The sequence below is a fragment of the Ruditapes philippinarum genome, unplaced genomic scaffold (genome assembly GCF_026571515.1).
Source record: "Ruditapes philippinarum isolate M1 unplaced genomic scaffold, ASM2657151v2 ctg2198_1_1_1_1, whole genome shotgun sequence".
Classification (NCBI taxonomy): domain Eukaryota; kingdom Metazoa; phylum Mollusca; class Bivalvia; order Venerida; family Veneridae; genus Ruditapes; species Ruditapes philippinarum.
The window spans coordinates 59888-80534 of NW_026860985.1; the positions used below are offsets into that span (position 1 = coordinate 59888).

The window sequence follows — 20647 nt, forward strand, 5'->3', positions numbered from 1 at the left end:
AATCGTGCTTTCGTAACGTAACGTTCACGAAACATTCTGTGTGCCACATTATCAGCAGATGTTCCTTAAATCTTGCAAGCTTGAATGTATCATGTTAAAATGGGTTTAAGTCGGTGCTATAGATCGTTTCCTGTAGCTCGCATTACAAACTGCCGACAAATTTTAGGGCAAACTTAACTTTCAAATATTCGAGGTCGGCTACCGTCAATATTTCAAATTCACGATTTCCATTATCAATAGATAAAATGCAATAGACAAACCAAAACGAAAATGCTGCACACATTATGAAATGAGCAGGCTGATTTACATCTTCTTTCATACTTTTCAATTTGAAACAAAATTAAATAAATGTGCAAATCTTAAATTTGAAAACTGAGGAATTAAATATAGACCAAATATTTGAAAGTAGCTATTGTATTGACCCCGATTTAGACCCAATAGATATTTTATAGAAACATTGATACATTTGTAAAATAGAAATATAGAGAAACACGAATGTAAATATTGAGCATTTTAATAAATCGAAATCTGCTTTGTAAAACTTTAAAGTCAGACAAAATCCTATTATTGCTATCCAAAAACGTAGTAATGAAACTTTGTCCCAGAACATTGGCCTTCATTGTTTGTTCATCTAAATAAACATTTTCTTTTACTGACAATGCCGTTAAAATTTAAATGGCCTTAAAGAACGTCCCGTTTGACCTTTTGATACGCGTTGAAATTGTCGATGTATTTCCTTCTTTATTTGATACTTATTTATTTACTTTAGACATTCTATGTATGACGTACAAAAGTGGGGTTTGCATCAAGTGACTAACACATGTATAATGTAATGTAGACCTAAAAAGAAAGTCATTAACCCTATTTTAGATCATGGATTTGCTATTGTTTTCGATGTTATTATAAACGTTGCAAACATGTCTACGACAGGCAGCAGTAGAAAATAAGTACAATGTATATGCCTACGAGGTATATACTCAAGAAATAATATCGGTTTCAACGATGTTTATCGTTCATTTAACACAGGTTTTGAGTTTGAAATTGACAATGAAGGGCATAGGCCTGAGTAGTTGATATTTTGCACCGATTTTTTTATATTTATTTGAAATTATCAGCTTCATAGATATGTATGATGAATTGTGTCAGATAGATGACTTTCCACGTCATATTTGACAAAATGGTAAACAATGTCTTCATAGGATCAACCTTCTATTACTGGTTAACGGGCACAGACGGTTGATAATTAAACCATAATTACGATTTAAATTCGGTACTTAATCAAATCTGCTAGTAAATACATGTAGAGAAAATTGCAGATGTTTGCTGACATTGCAATGTTGTAACTTTAGTCGAACCAACGCGTTTTGCATTATGCAAAGTAGTGCCTCTCTGGATGAAACAACGTGTTTTATATCTCTCCTTTTTACGTATGATTTACTTTTAGCCTTGTTCCACGATACTTAGTCTTGGTAAACTACCTTTATTTTATGAAATCAGACAGTATTTGTACATGGAGTGTAGAAAACATTGTCTTTCCATTTGACAAAATTATATAAATTAATAAATTTGCAAGAAAGCAAGAAATTTAAAATTGATCCCGGCGCTGCATGCCTCCAGATGAATCAAAGTATCTCACGAAAATCAAACGTGGAAGAAATGTACATTTTAAGAAAAGTAAAACGATAAATGATTTAAGTTATAATTTATATCTTATGTGTGATTAATGACTGATTTTGCTTTATTTATTAACATATTTCTACTGCGTTACTAACGCAGTTGGTGCTATTTTTGCATATTCTGATCTCATTTTGGTAATTGAGGTAGATTTTAAGTGCCGATTGCAATATGTCAATTACTATCTTTGTTCACTTCACAATATTTTATATTGATACATTTTCAAAACTTTCGTGGAAATTATGATGAACCTAGAGGCCTTAATCTTATGCATGTGAATGTTATTACATGTTATGTTTGTACTTGTATTTAGGACACGCAAAATGAATCGAGCCTTTCTGCAGAAAATCTTGCGTTTTAAGAATAATCATTTGAAACAAGGCTGCTTTGCAACAAAATGACAAGCTTCAAATTGCTATTGTTTTGCTTATGAAAAGAACAAGAAGTCAACTATATTATAAAACAATATAACATACGTTTATTCTTTGAGCAACATATAATAAACTATTGTCAAATACTTGCTCTATGTAAAATAAATGTTTATTGCGTAAATGTTATAATACCTGAAGAATGGTTTTGTATGTTTTGGCGAATTAAGCCAACTACATTCGGATTGACATGCGCAGGCAAGATTTGCAATAATACATGTATATAGACCAGTGTAAAGAAAAATATATGTCACAAATTAACATAATTTATCATGAAAAAACATGAAACAGACAGACAGACAGACAGACAGACAGACAGACATATATTCTATTTAGATTTATACAAAGTGCATTATCTACATACATATATAATTCATATATATAACCTGTCAACGTGATTAACAAAGAATATAGTAAGTAATATAAAAAGTGTTTGTAGTCAAGTTTACAAAGTAGTACAAAATGAAACAATGAAACAAATGAAAGTCATAAAAATGACATGGTTTCATTAATTCTTAAAATGTAAAAATAATCTCACTTGCGTTTATGTTAATGAATTATTTTGCACTACTTAAATTTGACAACAAACTGGCATACAAATTCAAAAATATGCTTATGAAGTTGCAAAAATTATGTTCTGTCGACGATTTAAGATTGTTTAGTTTGGTCGTCGATAAGAGAAGGTAGTTATATTGTGACCTTTAACACTACCCGTTTTATCATGAAGGTCTTAAAAATAACAGCATCTGAGAGCAAAGGTTTTGGTTCTCCTTAATGAGCCGAAATAGGACAAACTTTGGCCCTTAGTAATAGCGATATTTCAGAATAGCCTCTGGGGTAGCGCAAGTCTTGTAATCTTGACATTGTGGGTTCGACTTCCGGGGTGGCCAACTAAAATTACTAATCAGTCTTTTGCATGAGACTTTAAATCGAGGTCCCGTGCATAGGTGCTTAAACACTTGGCACGATAAAGAACCAGGAGAAGCTTCTGGAATTGGAGCGTCTTACTGTATCTGTAATTGCACTATCTTCCAAAATCTAAAATGACTAGGTGAACTCCCCATATGGGCCACCGGTGGCGAGTATAAATAAACGCAAATACACACACACACACACACACACACACACGCGCGCGCACCAACGCACGCACGCACGCGCACACACACACACACACACACACCATCTGGTTACAAATTACGTTATATATATACTAAGCTTACATTGCCCTTCTTCTGTATTTTTACGGATCACATAAATCTATATAACACAGGCATGTATTTATTCATAAAAGTATTATTTGAACATTAGCATATCATTTCGAAGAGTAATACGTTAGAAGTTAATACATTACGTTGTGTTAATGGTATACAAGCTATAAATATGGACACACAATGTATGAACGCAAAAGCACTTTCTATATTTGATAGACGTAATGTGTGTAAACGAGCTGTTGTTAACAGGACAATGATTAATGCTTTAACTATAGTATAAGGCACGACACTTAATTCAATAGAAACAAATATACTTTTGATGGTTCACAACTATTTTAGGTGTGCTGTGGACGGAAATTAAGTATAAAAAGGCTGTTTATATAATTAATGAAAAGAATATTCTACAAAAAAAATAAGATACTATAAAAATTTTACAGTTTATACAAATATTAAAATATATGGCACAGTTTGTACAGATATAAAATATATGGGCAAATAAGAAGTTTAAACATTCATAAAAATGGAAAGAAACTAAAATCCGAAAACTTATAAACCTGGAGAAAAATAAAAACAAATATCATTTGAAAATACTCAAGTTTACAACTGGCTTACGAAGTCATTATTTATCATGTTGTAAAGTTTATGTAGAAATTTTTACGACGCAGTCCGTTGCTGTGAAAAATTGAACGGAAGTAGTATTTTTCGCGCATGCGCAATTTGCGTAGTGCAAAAAGAGCCTCGCCCTAAATAGAAATCTAGTAGAAATTCATAGACAATTCCGAGTTAGTTCAAGGTAGAAAATCATATTAAATAACTTTTAACAGAAACACAAAAGATGCGGTTATAGCTTTGTGGCCAATATTGCCCCCAAAAAGCATGGAAAAGACGAGTGTTTAAGAACTCCCCCTTACGATCACTTGCCTGACATTGAGATTATTGTTGTAAAAAATGTAGAAAAATATATATTAGCAAATAGAAAAGTCAATTTAATTGTTGTTGCAATTGTCCATATAAAAACTATTTTTATAACATAAAATATATAACATTTCTATATGAATTTTATAACATTTAAAATTTAGGTTAATTATCATTCTGAAAAAGAAAAGTCGGAACACGTGATATAATGCATTTTAAGTTTTCAGTTTAGCTAATTTTATCCTTTATCCGAATTGACTGATATGCCAAACAGTATTTTTTAAGTCACATATACATGTATATTTAAATAAATTTTCAAACTCTTGAAAAGGATGAGTGGTTGAATAACACACATTTTATCCGGTTCCTTGTAACACATGGGAATGGACGTCACGTACACTACTTTTCACTTCACAAAATCAATAAACATTGATGAGATTGGTATAAATAAAAGTTACTTAAATTATGATTAATCATTTTCATAGTTTTAAGTAATTAACTATGTCATGGTACTAAAACGACCCGGTTGAATGATATAACTAGCTGGCAAATAACAACCGGTCACGTGTCAATCTGTTTGACACCTCCCGCCTGCTAATCCACTTTCAAAGGAATACCAAATAGTGTAATATTATGTATTACATGGGTAATAAAATGTGATCTTTAACACCCTGCAGTTTTAATTTAAATTACTGATGAAAAAGTCACCTAATGATACCTTGAACAGAGGACTTTTGGTCGTTGAATTTTAAGTCCCGCTAATTTTGTATATCTGTTATATATATATATATATCAATTCACGTTTTAAGTACTTACCGCTTTAATTCATCCAAAAAAATTCTTTTTTCTGGGTGACATGACTTGAGATCACGCCTTTTAAAGCCTTTAAGTACGCTAAAATGTATTCTATCGTTATTGCGCTTTTGCCCTACGCAGAATGCGCATGCGAGAAATGCAACATGCGTTGCTATGGAAAAATCGTAATGTAAAAAGGTGCATTGACACATACAGAGTGAATCTTTAGCCGAACACAACATCACATTGTCAAATTTACTGTATCAAACATTTAGATTCTAGAAAGCGGGGATAATCATGCAATATACAGTCAAAATAAAAGAAGGTAGCATAATAAAACTGATATTTAAACAAATCAATAGCAAAGAATACATCTCATTTTTAGGTAAATAGGTATTTATTTGAACAATACAACATTTCGACTCAAAAATCTTAAAAGATATTAACACATATGTCACTATATATAGTAACAAAATGTAGGATTTCTAGGTCATTCTTCAAAATCCGCAGCCTGCTGCTCGGCATAATTTTTATAATGGGCAAGTGAATGTGCGCACGTGCAAAATTAACTTTCAGTGACTTTCAAGATGGCTTCTGGCGTTGAATGAACTGTAGTTACTTTCACACAAACTTTTAAGTTTAAATGTCATTAAAAAAATCGCAGTCAACTAAGCTAAACATTGAATATTTATAAAAATAAGAAAACGATACAATAACTCAACACAAGACAAAACATGACCCTCAGAAATTTCAAACGTGATTTCAGATTGACTGTAGAAAAAAGATCATATCGGTGGCACATCAGAAAGCACAAAAGTTTATAAAAACTGGCACTTAATAGTATTTGCACACAAAATAAAAAGAGTATTTATCGATAATAACACAATAAACAATATTTTCTTACATCAATTTTGTGTTGTCATGTTTTCTAAGTTAACCGGATTGTTAAACTAAATGATATATATTTGTTATAGTCAATTGTCCGTTATTTAGAAAGGGCGACAATCAAGATTAGAGGCGATACCTAAACGCCGTATTTCGGACTTGAAATAAAATATTACTGCTTTTAGTACAACGAGGCCGACAGTATTTGAATATTTTACCAACCTTAAATGGGAATGGATTAGACTGTCTCTCTCATTAGCGAATATTGATTTGTATTTTAGAATAAGCACTGTCGTTTTGAAAGAAAATGCTCCAACTTTGTTGATCATTTCACATCTATTAGATATACATCACGATGGGATATATCAATAGATATGGTATTTTTATCATACATCTGTGCCGCTTTAACGACTCAGTAAAAACGGTATTTCACACCCGCGCATATGTTTTCACAAGACGGCACTTTTAAGCTTAAAGACACGCTAAATGAAAACGTTAAACAATAAACGCATCAATAAAAAATATTCTTCTTAACTCTAAACAGTTCTTCTTTCTAATACTTGATAAAATATTATTATTATTATATATTATTATTTTCGTGTAGTTTCATTACTGAATTTATTGACCTTGTTAAAAAAATTAATATTAAGCTCGCATAATGCTCGAATAATAAAATTTTATCAAAATTATTCAATAAATTTAGTATTGAACCTACACTCATTCAATATCCTCTTTTGTATTTTTTACTGTTTCCTCTTCAGATAAACCCCAGGACTGGTCATTGTGTCTCAGCTGTTCAGTACTTTGTCCTTTTGTATATTCATTACTGATACTTGTCAAATCATGACGTACTCTTTCAAAATTTCCTTCGAACATTTCTGTAAAAGACCTGCTATCCTCGTCTGCAGAAAGGATTGTCGATGCAGCGCCCTTTTTTTCTCTTGACTCGTCATTACGGGTAAAATTAAAGCAGCTTGGGCTTGAATTTCTTGAATCATTGCTAGGAGATTTTGTATAGTGTCTTTGATTTATGAAAGTGTTTAATTTTTGTTCGTTCGGACAGTCTGTGTTTTTTACGAAAGAACTTGTTTTGTTGAAACTAACAAAATCGTCTAGTAAATCTAAATCGTATGGAGACGGAGGGTCTGCTGAAAAGAATCGTAATAACAAACAAATTACAAACTATTTAATCTTAGTTGTAAAGCATAATTATTGTGCTCGAAATTTTCATTAAAGTAAGATAAAAGTTAAACTTTCTTAAATCTTAAATCGTGTATTATTTTATCAATATCAGACGTAAGCAGCAAAGCCAGGGAAGTCCTCGCAAAATATGTTTCGTTTTAAAGAATATCTCTTAATTAGATAATACAGAAAAAAATGTTTTGTATGTTTTAGAAAAAGATGCGCTTATTACTTTGTTGACTTTATTGTATCTTAATACTCACCGAAAACCTGAGGACAGTCTTCGGCAACACTGACACTTATAGGTGTATTGCTTTCTTTTGGCGCATGATCTTTAACAAACAAGGACTTAATTCACATTATTTCAAAAATATTTATTATAGAACTATTAATATTATGTGCAATGTCTGTTTGAAACTGCATAATTATATTTTAATACTAAAGTTAAGCATTTACTTTTCTGTTAGTTATTATAACAGGTTTCTTTTCAAAACAGTATATAAAAAACTAAAATTTAAACGGATAATGACCATGAACCATGACCATGAACAGAAAGATGATATGCTTACCGTGATTCAAAAAGATGTCTTCGTTCATCTCGTTTCTTAACTGTGTAGCGCTTACATCTTCAATACATAAAAATGATTCTTATTTCACTTGCATAGAAAAAAGGTTCTTAAACTGTTCGATTAGCATGGGACCTATAATGTTCCATTTGTTGATATAATTGTAGCATTTGTTTCTTTTTTTTCTTTTCTTAAAATGATATCAGAAACTGAAATGATTATGGATCATGAATTTTAAGAAATTACTTCATGAACAAAATTAATAATTACTGATTAATATAATGCTTACCGATATCCGGAAAAATATATTCGTCCAGAGCGTCAAAGGTTAAAGATGTAGCGCTAAGATCTTCAATACAGAAATAAATATTATAAAAAAGATCTCATCCAAATTGTATATACTTGCTCGATTGATCATCTTGATTATTTGTTTTATAAGCTTCACATGTACATAATCTTAATGCTTATTCATTATTATTATTATTATTTAAAAAAATCACGGATGTTTTTGTAAACATTGCCATTAGCCTGTATAAATTAATGTTAATTTTATTAATTAATTATTTTACCTGGGTTTTCATTTAGCCATTTGGTTACAAACTGTTCTGAGTGATCAGGATCACAATTACTTAAAGAGTTCAGCAAACCAGGTGTTTCCTCTGCAATGAAATTATTAAATTCAAATACATGGTAACACTCATAGTTAATTTACTCATGTTCTAACAATAAATTTCTAACTAAAACGAAGACAATATTTCAGTACAAATCTGACCTAAATTTTGAGAGACAACTACTGAATATGTTTATTATTATGACCTAAAAAAGAAAATGAACGCGTAGTTTTGATGTGCTAAGAGGGGATAAGATGAAATAACGAGGACTAAAGTTTAGCCCCAGAAGAAACAAGTTTAATTATCAACGTTGAACAATACAAAATCCGTCTGATTTATTTAACAATCACTGAATAAAATAATGAAGCCACATATCAGTATTGAATTTTTGTAATTGTTTTAGTAAAAAAATGTGTAAAGTTAAAAATGTGTAGTTACCGCTGTCATACTTGATGTGCATCGTCCCTTCAAATACAACACTTTGTCTTACACCTTGTCTAAGTCTGTAAATCCTTGGACATCTTTTAAAAGTTTCTAGATACGGCAATATGTTAATACGATTATTATCTGGTTCAATATCGAGTTAAATATAAACAATGATAATAACAGTCAAGCAATTTAGACGATTCTTCTGTAAGACTGCCAAACATTTGATTACTAATAAAGGAAAACAGTAAAACTGTTTCATACAAGCATGCTTATAACACAACTTCAACCACCCGCAGATGTGACTTAACATATAACAAAAATAAATTTAACTGAGTTTGAGGGATTTTCCTATTTTCGTTTATCATTATGATACATCAAACTTATTTTATTGTTATTTAGCATAATAACAAAGCAAGAAATAATTATATATGGATGCTGTTGGCAAGTGGGAGTACGTGATCCTGTATAACATTTTTTCATCAGAAAATAAATTGTTTTAGAACAAAACAGTATAATCGATCATATAAATGTTCATACTAAATCAATATTTTAAGCTTTTATTGTTTTTTATCAATATTTGGCATGGTTATGGTACATATGCCCATTGTAGATCAATCTACTTTTAAGTAGTTTACATAGGAATTAAGTTCGTTCTCATATACAAAATATCTCAATTATTACCTCTAAAATTTTCAACATGCTGTATAAACTGATTGTAATAAACAAATTACCCCCATATTTTCTGATCTGCTGTATAAGTGATCTATAGCCATAAAATTCAAGGGCCTCAATCATGCATTGTGCTCTTGAAAGAGGCCCAGCTATGACCTTTGACATCAGTTCTATCGCTCTCCCACGTCTTGTTGGTTTCGAACAAATGGAATTATATACGTCTTTGCTAATCTCTCCCTTTTCTACAAACAATTCTTTTATCCTTTTGGGCTCGATCTCCGATACTATGCAGCTATATGCTTCTATAAGACTTTCCTTAACTGATCGCATGTTCATATCTTAAAGGAATTAAAAATAGTCAAAAATAATAAGTTACATTATGATTATTTTTTCGCTTTCGGTATCAAGTTCAGCTGTATATTGCAAAATGTTTCACTTTTAGAATGGTGATTAACCAATGATTGAAAATGAAAACTGTTTAGAATAAAATATAAAAAATACCATAAAATCATAAAAACTGCCCAATCTTTTAAAAATTAACTCTGAACGGTATTCATAGACATTTCTGTTGGTCACATTGATTATTGACTATTTTTGCATAGTAGAATATATATATATATAATTTGTAAGTTTCAAATCATACACTGGTCTTACTTGTATCAAGTTTGAAGCAATATGCGTTCAAAAGTATAGTTTAGAAGTAACATTTGTTTTGTTTGCATAATTTCAATATTTTGTGCCATATTACTATTGCAATAAATCAAAACCATATAGCTTAGATTTGTAAATGTTCTACACAGACCAGTGTATGGAAGATAATTTTCATTCATGTTTTAAAGTATACTTTGTAATATATGCTGACAATGTCTCACCCGAGATTGCAAGTGTAACACATACACGAAGTATTTCTTAATATTAAATATTTGAATGCAGAATCTCTCAAAAAGTAAATAACTTGTAAATTAAATATATAATCAATGGTAACTATTAATAATGAAAGAAAAGAAATACTTGCAGTCACGTCATCTTGCTATGTAATTAGTTATTTACTTATGCATACATGTAATTGTCTCTTTTGAGAGTTTTTAATTTGCAAAATAAAGATTCTTCTTCTTCTTCTATAAAACTTCACACAATTATGGCAAAATTAGGAGTTATTTTGAGATTTATCTGGGCACTCACCATTCACACTTGAATGGACATAATGCAATGTTAAAAGATAATGACTTAATGGCAAGGTTTAACCGTTCGTTTGCATTAACGTTGTTTATAAGGTATTACCTTCTATGTTTAAAGGTATTACCTTCCTTACGCATTTTGCCACATTTAGGTACGCGACACTGAGGCATATTTTAATCTTTTTTCAGATCGGTTTGCTTGTGTTTATGTTGATGTGTAAGCTAAATATTATCATTGCAATCTTAACAATAAAATATTTTCATATTGTCATTTTTGATATTATAGCAATGAAACAATTTATTATGATTATACATGTATTACAGATTATTTAGAGTTTCATAAATTCTTAAAAAGAGTTCTTCTAAAAAAAGAGGTTAAGAATTTAAAAATAATCTTAATTGACTGCTTTACCTTCTTCTCTAGATTGGACCAGATAAGTTACAATTTCTGGTTTCTCATTCTCCAAGTATGTTGTAAACCTTTTAAAAACATGCTCATCTGTACACATTATAACGTCTAATCTGCCATCACTTGTGAAAATATCTGGCAATTTCTTTGGCTCTAACATATCTTCGAGGAAAGCTTTGTTTTGGCTAATGTCATCTTTCGTTACTTTGATATTGAATAGAAAAATATGGTGAATGGTTAGTAGAGCCAGAAATAACCGTTGTTGAGATAAATGATATTACATGCGAGTTTATCAGTCTAACCTTTTAATATTTTTATACTTGAAACATTTGATAAAGTTGATCAGTCAGAATTTATGTTATGTATATACTGTCTTTGTTACGGACGTCCGTGGCTGAAAGGTTAAGGATGTTGTCTTCAAACAACTAACCCCGCACCGCTGTGGGTTCCAATCCCGACAGAGACTTTGAATTATATCATGTGCGAAAGCTTTTCAGTTATCAGAACGTCGGTATTTTTACTCCGGTGTCCGTTTGTGCCTGAATTAATGCATGGAAAGGCATCGAGGTCTTTCTCGACCAATAAAGCTGTAATGTCCGCCATAAGACCTATAAAATATTGGTGTGGCGTTAAACTAAACCAAAAATAGAAAAAGAAAAAAATGGGATACTTTCAAATCAAACTGTTTTTTTAAAAAGAAAACATTTTTGATTTAAATGAGAAAAAAGTAGTTAGTTCAAAACAAAGATATAAAGTCTTACCATAGTGACCCTGGCGTCTGGAACTGTAGAGATAATTTATGATGGACTTCAGATTAAGTCGCTGCAGTTCCGACGTAAATTTCTCGATTACTGTCGATTCACATTTTTTCAAGAAATTCAAAAATAGTTTGCATCTCTGCTCACGTGAATTTGTCTCCACAATCTGCTCTCGAATATCCTGGTCTGACAACATTGTTACAAAAAGCATTGGCTCCATCTCTTGTAAAAGAAAGTTTTCGTTTCGTCGTATGTCATCTTTTGTTAAATAAAAATCTGAAAATGAATTAAGCCTGCTTTAACAATATTTAATCATATGTATATTTGTTATCTTAAAATCTTCCACGAGTACTCGAGTTAAAGGGGAAAGCATACAAATGTTATATTTTTCACAAAATGCTACAATAGAAGTGTTCTTTAAAATCATATTTAACCGCCAAAGGACGATCAAATAAATAAGACTAAGATACTTCTTTTTTTTATAAAATATGTATGCGTATACTTTTTATATGTGCATACGTTATTTTTGTTTTCTTTTTAGGAGTCATTTACATTTGTATCCAGTTTGAAGGTGTAAATACAATTAGTTGAATCATTGTTTCTAGTATGTGGTTCAATAATAGTTTTTACCTGCTGATACTTCTGTTTTGATTCCTGAAACCTTCCTGAGAATGTTTTCTTGATCCGTATCTACTAAGGCTTCACCAAATAAACAAACTTGTATGTCGTCATTTTCTGATTTAAGAATCATTCTTAGAAATGCTTCAGTCATAGATGGCTCCAATTCGTTGCGTTTTTTATTTTTGTCATCATTTAAAGTTTTGTAAGCGTTCGCCTTCCTCTCATTTGTTTCACTTTTGTCGTTATTTAGTGTGTAAAAATCAATGAAAATTTCTACCATTTTGTCTACATCTTTCATTTCTTTTTCCAGGAATGTGAAATGTTCAACTATCTTCTTTTTTGTCAACTTGCATGCACATGTTTCTGAAACAACAAGTATTCTAATCAGTTGGAACCTATCCAAATTTCAAACGTTTGCTTGATAACGTCATAGAAATTGACAATAATATTTAAATCTTATCTTAATTAAGTATGGTATTTAAAAATACGTTTATTCGACAACAATGTTGCATTAAATTTTCAGTCATTATTTAAAAAGACTCATAGGGTGCTTCTGTATCTTTCAGTAAATTACAATTACAATTTCAAAATGATTGAAATGGTCCCGTAAGATCTATGTGTCAAACCTTGCATAGAAAATGATAAAACGGTGATTTTTTTATGTAACCGGTGTGTATCGTAATAATAATTTAGTCGATATATCAACATACTGTAATATTTCGAATTTCCTTTAATATGTTCTATAATTTTCGTTCCTTTGAGTTCTGCTGAAAATTTCTCTAGTGGTGCATGTTCATTTGTTACCATGAACAATATAAATTTTTTGCATTTTGTTTTCTCATCTTCTTCTTCATTGTTTATCAGTACCATACCAGATGTCCTTCTTCTCTTTTGAAATATCTTACTGTAGTGTTTTGGTTCTAGATTTGTCTTTAGATAAACATAGTTTCTTGCAATGTCTTGTCGACTGATGATAAAATCTGCAAACAAAATAACAAAATGCTAAAGTTCTTGACGTCTGGATGAAACGTTTTTGTCACTTTGTTATTTTTTTAAGTCTGGACTATATCAACACGCAAGACAATTTGCAAGTTTAAGGGGCACAGGAGCTACTGACTAAAATGGTTTAATACAATATATTTTCGAATAAGATACACATTTCTAACAGCAAATGAAATTATAAATTTTAATACTGTTAATTCAAAGATTAATGTTATTCTCATATAATGGTGAAGTCATTTGATCAAATTTTGTATCATATTCATGCACTGGTAGAAGACATATGTCGAATTTATGTCATTTAATATTAAATTACAATAATATTTGCATACCAGGCCAGTTTATTTGAATTTTCAAGTTCACTTGTTTGACTTCTTTTCTCTTCAGATTATCAATTTTGCTGCGATCAATCATTTCTCTAACCCATCTTTCTAAGAACTTATCAGACGCTTCGCATTTCTGTAGAAGAAGCATGCGCGACCGTTCTGACATGCATTCAAATGTTATTTCGATGCATGAGAAAACTACCTTCTTTACTCCACACTGCATATCTTCCGATACCTGTGATATGATATTGTTCATCATCTATGATTCAATAACTTGACAGTGTATTTAAATTTTAATTCAATATTTAACAAAATGCAAATGAACTTCGTGATAGAAAAAATAACTGTGGAAAAACTTTACGAACCAGAATCAAAGTAAAAATATTGTTCATTAAAAATTACCAAACCAAGTTACTGCAATTATGCAAATATTATTTGGTTATTGTTTCTATTAATTAATCTTAGCCAAAACCGTTCAAATGATACCATTTGTACAAGAAAGTCGGCCGGTTTTGGAGAATTTTGCTCAACGATCATTTGTTCAACTTCCCTGGCTTCTCCTCTTGGTCCTACCATCACAACATTTATGCTAGTCTCACCTACAACATCTTATCGGAAAGCAATACAATAATCAGAGAATTATAAATACATATCAAAGACAGTGTCAATATTCTATATGAACCTAGCAATATTCATAAATAGAAGGCTCTAATGCTTTTCAAATATATTAAAAGGCAAAATTAGTAACAACTCGATTGATATGTAAAAGGTGACGCGCAGTAAACTTCATTATAGTCTCGTGATGATATATAATATGTAGCATTTACAAATAAATGTTGTCCATGTCTTAAAACATATTTATTTTGATTAAAGGAATATCTATTCAAATTGATCTAGTAGAAGCAATAATTTAATGAATTATATGTTAATATCTTCTTTTGAGAATGCTTATATTTCATTTCCATTTAAATCTATCAGTTCGTTATTGAAATAAATTCATAAACAAAACAAACCCATTCCAACTGCAACCTCCTTGAAATCTTCCATTTCTATTACCGGTGAGTCACTGGCTAAGGCAAAAATATTCATTTCAATCATATGTTTTCTCCTGTTTTTCTATGTGAGAAATAGTCACGAATTTCTTTACATTACGTACTGTCAAAACATTTCTTGAAGAAGTTTCAAAAATTTTATATCAAATGAAATCTCATTTCAGATCCTAAATGCATTTATAAAAAGTATCTCTGGAACTTGGCCAATATTCTGACATAAAAATATAATATTATACAATTATTGACTAGATGACATATTGACCGAGGCTATAGCCGAGGTCAATATGGCTTTCTGCCGGTGAATATCACATCATATTCAATGACACACTAGTCAATAATTGTTTTATTATATGAATAGGATATAAGAATTAAAAGAATCACAGAAAGTACAATCTTTTACATGTACAACTTTTGCCTGTTTCGTTGAAGCGCGGGAAAAAGTCGCAAGTGAAAGGCGTGCAACAACTTCCTGAGCGCTGCGCATACAAAAGTAATTCAAGTTTATGCTCATCATTGCATAGTAACTTTAACTTTAAACTATGATAGTAAAGTGATTATATTTTAATCGAGAAATATACTTTAAAGAACAATACGCAACAATATATTTTAATAAGCACGTGTGATTAACAGTCTATGATATGTGGTCATTGAACATGAGTCTCAATTTATTTTTACACTGGGAAAATCCAATTTAGCCAGTGAATATGATACTACACCCAGTTAATATGATTCTTCAAAAAGTTCTGTTGACTTCTGTTTGGACCATTGAGATTGCAGCTATATCAATATCATATAATATACCTTATTATGTATGCATTTTCTTGATTTTACATACTGTCAATTATTGACAAACAAGGTAATATATTAACATTTCTTCTCAAATATCAAGGTCGAGATAAGTAATCCATTTATTTTTACAGGCATAGTTATAAACAATGCATTTTATTCTTTTATTTTTAAGATTTAAAAACATGTTATGAGCCACGATCGACTTCTATAATTTTTCACACTTTCAGTGGAAATAAATAATGCATCATACATGGATTGAAATGATTCGGCCAATCCGCTGGTCATTTTATAGTATATATATCCGAGATGGTTTGGGAATGAATCCAAGGATTAACAATATTAATTTCTTCTGTCATATTTTCAAACAAAATTAAAATACATAAATTACAAGAAGGATTGAGTAGATAGCTTTAAGCTTAAATGAAACTATCTCATGTCCAGACCAGTTGAACTTAAATTACGTTCTGTCTTCTTTTGACATAATAAAAGCAGTAATAAATATTTACTTTCCATTTTATATACAAATTATCATTATACATGTATTTACCTTTAGTTGTATCCATCGGTGAGGCTGTATCGTTTTCAACGAGTTTTAATTCACTAGGGTATTCAGATTCTAGGACAGAATAGAACTCAATAAAATGATTTTTGGTCTTTCGAGAGATCGATTCCTCTAATTCTTTAAGTTTGTTGCTATTGGGAGAGGCATCAAGAATTGACTGATGTTCTTTAAACGTTAGAATTTCTTTGACAAGTAGTGTATCAATGATATCCAACAAATCTATTTCGTCTCCAATTAGTCTTAAAATGTAGGACAACCTTTTAGTCCATGCTTTGTCTTCTGTTACATCAACTGCTGTATCAAGTGTTCGAGGTTTGTTAAAATGATTAGGTTCTGAAATAAAAATGTTTGCACCATTACCTTTCCTTCTGAATCTGTTATATAAGACATATAAAATATGTACACAAATTATGTTCTTTCTTTGTTCTCTCTCTATTTGTCTGTGTAGCCACATAAAATGTAAATAGGCACATAAAAGCTTATGGAATGAATGTAAACAAAGAGAAGTACGGCTACGTATAATTCCTGCTGTCAAATAAGTATCCAAATGTTAGCATGGATAATCAGAGGAGCGGACGTATTTTTCCTTTTCTTAAAATTCTAAGCTTCAATATCCTTGCTGTATAACAAAATTTTACCCTCAAAGTTGTCAAAATCATCCATGAGGCGTCCGCATTTTGCCTTTTTGAACGAATCAAGAATCTTTCCAACAAACCATTCCTCGTTATGCGCCTTCCTAGACATTGTCACTATTGACTTAATGAGTTTATCGCACTTTTCAATTCTGTGTTTCATTTCGTCTATAATTTCCATATCAATTTCTGTGATCAAGCCCTTCGAGAATACAATGTCTGCTAGCTCGTTAGGTTCTAACTGACTTTTCATTTCCTTGTACTTCTTTTGAAGGAAACTTACCAATTTCCTGACGGTAACGTTTGTCTAAAATTGATTAATAACGATAGGTAGAGTTAAAATGCATTCTTATTACATGTATTTTAAATGTATTGTGTACGAAAATCGTTTAGAAAACGATAAAATATTCAATTTTCCAAATTATTTTAATCTTAATCGTTATAAATTAAAAAAACTAAGTGGTTGAACCATTTACATGACCTGTGCTATCTATACTGAATATTTGCAGTACGATATGTTAAAGCAGCTAGGTCAAATATTTTATTCAAACTTGAGAAAAATGTATTAAGATGTAAGGAAAAGTAAAAAGGTTCAAAATTCAAGTAATATTTTGCATATTAAATGCGATTAATGACTGATTTTTCAATATTTACAACTATATTTCTACTGCGTTATATATCTATAGCAGTAAAGGCCATTTATGCATATTTTGACCACGTTTTGGTAATTTAGGTGGTTTGAAAGTGCCATTGATGATGTGTAAATTGCTTTCTTTTGTTGACTTCACAATACTACATATTCAAATACATTTTCAAATTTTTCATGGAAATTAGCATGAATCTGGGGGCGTGTTGCTTTAAATCATTTTCAAAATTTGTTTTAAACATAGGTGTGTTCAATAAACATAATGTAATACAAGCACAGGGCAATTGCAAACTTAAAGATCAACCAAAATATAAGATTCTAATGCTGCAAGTATGTTCAGTTAAGGTATTGATTAAACGCTGTGATTAACACAAGTCTTTGCCCTTGATGCTAGCATACTGAAAAGTAGGAGGTACTTTAGGCAGACTGTTTTAAATTTTGCACTGCGTACACCGATTTGATCTATGAAATAACAAGTTAAATGTTGATGCTGCACATCAAAGACGCCGCCAAATGATGTGAACAGTCAATTAGCATTGAAAATCGTTCTCTATTACAGTGGAATATTGGAAGCACAAATCATTTTTTCTCCATGTTCTTGGTATGTGCTCGTTGTTAAATAATTAAGTTGCATTTTTTTGTAAAAAGTAGAACCTAATGCATAAATTCACAAAGTAATGCCATGTCTGAAATGTTTGTCTGTTGCAACAAAGATTGAAACGTTTGGTCGAAACAAAATGAATTGGATAACAAGTAAAATTGAAATGATTGGTATACTTAAAATAAATTCAAGACAATATGTGCCGAGAATATATCCATTTAAATATTGGTGCGAATTGCACAATGTTCAAATGATTTTGAGGACGAACTATTCTGCAGTGATCTCCCCTAACTGGTCATAGCGTAACCAGTGCGCAGAGTTTGGTGTACTTTATTAACGGTTGAGGCAGAACCCGCCTCTCTTAGAGTGGGCGTGGTTTAGGCTTTTTAACTTGTAATTTAATGATTCGAGAAGTGATATTGATAAAAATTGTCCTTGTTCCCTTCCACCCCGTCAACGAAGACTAAATGCTAGCATACGGGGCATCATATTAAAAGTGGCGACAATTTATGGCGGAGCCGAACTTCAACAGAGGCGGAGCAAATGAAATGAGTGACACTGCTTTAGTCGCTAACTGTCTTTAGAACGATCGACTATAGACTGGCTCATTGGCATGTTATTTATTATGAAGATAAAATAAGATAATGATAAAAATAATATGATATTCAAATATGGCACTATAACTTCAGTTAAACGTTTATTTTAATCACTTAAGGCTCTGTGACATGTTGTACATCAGAAAAGCTTATTTTATTAGAAAATTTTTAAAACAGTGTGATTTTGTTAAAACAAAAAAAATATACACAAAATCAAGTCTAAAATTGTCCCCATTGCTATATGGACAAACGCATATCTACTACACGTCGCGTGCACGCGGCGTCTAATCAGTTCAACCTTTCATATTTTGTTTGAGCTATATAATATAGTTTGATCATCATTAGCTAAAACAAACTGCAGGTCAGTTTCAACCGCGCTTACCTTAACAGAAGGACTGAAGTTAAAAGCAGGTGTACTATGGTCAGAGGTGTCCATATCTGCAAAATAAGCTGTTATTAGCAAGCTTTAAATAAAAACACGATTTTCGAGGGTGCCGATATCTCCAATAAGTTGCGCATAACATGTTTACAATGAAAACATAACTTCAAAAGTGACAATATCTGCAAGACAGTTACGCTAAGCATGTTTTAGATAAATGTGGATTTTCATTTTTTTTATCTGCAAAAAAGTTTTACTTCCAGAAATATCAGAGGTGTCAATATCTGCAAAAAACCTGCAATTAAAATGCTTTAAATAAGCACAATTTCAGAGGTTTTGTTGTGCTTGTGGCATTTTAGTGCTATCTATTCGGCATCTTTCCTGTTGGGTTGTTCCAGTATTCCACACTTGAATACTGTTGAATCACCCTTAGAATATGAGGCCTGCTTTTTAAATGTGTCTTTTGACATTAAATCTGTAATATGCAGGCTTCATAACCTCAGATCCCTTTCAAAATTCCATTTTAGTTAGTTCCGCCTATTGTTTTCTCGTTTAGGGCACACGCATTATTTACTTGGGGACCATACGCCGCTTTTCATCGAATGGCACTAACGTGTCACATTGAAAGTTCCATGATAACCGCCATATGAACACATCTGCGGATGTTTCAAAATTCTAAATTTTACCAGTTCATGTTAAATGTTAAATTCTGCTTAAGCCGCTGCAAGGGGGCGTGGACGGTAGTTTGTACTTGATACTACCGTCCATGAACAGGCTCAATCAAACCGGGCCTGCAACATTTTCAATTTTGCCGCGTTGGGCTTTCTATAGGGATTCTTTTTCACTCTATTCAATATCAGCAAAATAAGCTACGCTAAGTATGCTTTAGATTAAACACCTTTTTAGAAGTGCAAGTTTCTGTAAAATAAGCTGCATTTAGCATGTTTTAAGTTTAAACATAATTCCAAAGATGTACATATCTGCAAATAAGCTGCAGTAAGCATGCTTTAATCAAAACACAATCCATGTATTGTCCATATCTGCAAATGAAATAAGCTGAATTCCAGCATGCTTTAAACAAAAACACCATATCAATGTCGTCGCTATCTGCAAACAAAATAAGTTGACGTTACCTAGCTTTAAATAAGAGCACACTTTTAGAAATGTCCATATCTGTAAGGTAAGCTTTAAATAAAAGAAAACAATTTCAGATGTACCATAATCAGCAAAATAAGCTACGATAACATGCTGTAAAGCAAAATACAACTTTATTTCATTCTTTATAAAATGATTTTAAATTTTGATATAGAACTAGGAAGAAACAAATTCCACATTACCTGACTCAACACTGATACTGGTACAATAGTCACCATACTGTTGTTTGTAGGTATCTGTTGGTGACAACAAGGTATGCATTTCCAATTTACTTGATGACTCCTGGCGGCCTAAATAATACCATATAAAAACATATGATTAAATTTTTCTAAAGTAATGAAACGCCGATTTATCGTCAAAAACATTTTTTTGTATTGGAAGTTTTGAATTGTCCCTGATTACAGATAATAAAATAATAAAACACAGATCATTATCAATAACAAATAACCATGTATCAGTATTTGTGAAAAATAAAAATAAATAACATGCAATTTGATGTGATAGATATAAATGAATTATTTGCATGTATAACATGGCAATTGAAAAAAAAATGCAAAAATGTAGCAGAAGAAATCA

General features: G+C 31.1%; 1 protein-coding gene across 5 annotated transcripts in view; it reads right to left on the minus strand.

Moving 5' to 3' along the window:
- Window positions 1-3164: 3164 nt before the first annotated feature.
- The window catches only part of LOC132714131 (uncharacterized), a 42982-nt gene continuing 25499 nt past the window's right edge, over window positions 3165-20647 (minus strand). For 3 of the 5 annotated variants that reach the window (XM_060696900.1, XM_060696901.1, XM_060696899.1), the window contains 18 exons: window positions 20254-20361; window positions 18920-18975; window positions 16701-17001; window positions 16048-16395; window positions 14673-14729; window positions 14146-14267; window positions 13666-13894; window positions 13045-13314; window positions 12344-12697; window positions 11717-11989; window positions 10959-11159; window positions 9428-9706; window positions 8706-8801; window positions 8226-8315; window positions 7946-8005; window positions 7660-7716; window positions 7354-7422; window positions 3166-7056 (listed from right to left, as the gene is read on the minus strand). In XM_060696900.1, the coding sequence (XP_060552883.1) occupies window positions 6626-7056; window positions 7354-7422; window positions 7660-7716; window positions 7946-8005; window positions 8226-8315; window positions 8706-8801; window positions 9428-9706; window positions 10959-11159; window positions 11717-11989; window positions 12344-12697; window positions 13045-13314; window positions 13666-13894; window positions 14146-14267; window positions 14673-14729; window positions 16048-16395; window positions 16701-17001; window positions 18920-18975; window positions 20254-20361 (3401 nt within the window). In that variant the 3' untranslated portion in view covers window positions 3166-6625. Of the gene's footprint in view, window positions 7057-7353; window positions 7423-7659; window positions 7717-7945; window positions 8006-8225; window positions 8316-8705; window positions 8802-9427; window positions 9707-10958; window positions 11160-11716; window positions 11990-12343; window positions 12698-13044; window positions 13315-13665; window positions 13895-14145; window positions 14268-14672; window positions 14730-16047; window positions 16396-16700; window positions 17002-18919; window positions 18976-20253; window positions 20362-20647 lie in introns of all 5 variants that reach the window. The other 2 variants (XM_060696903.1, XM_060696904.1) reach the window with 2 other exon arrangements.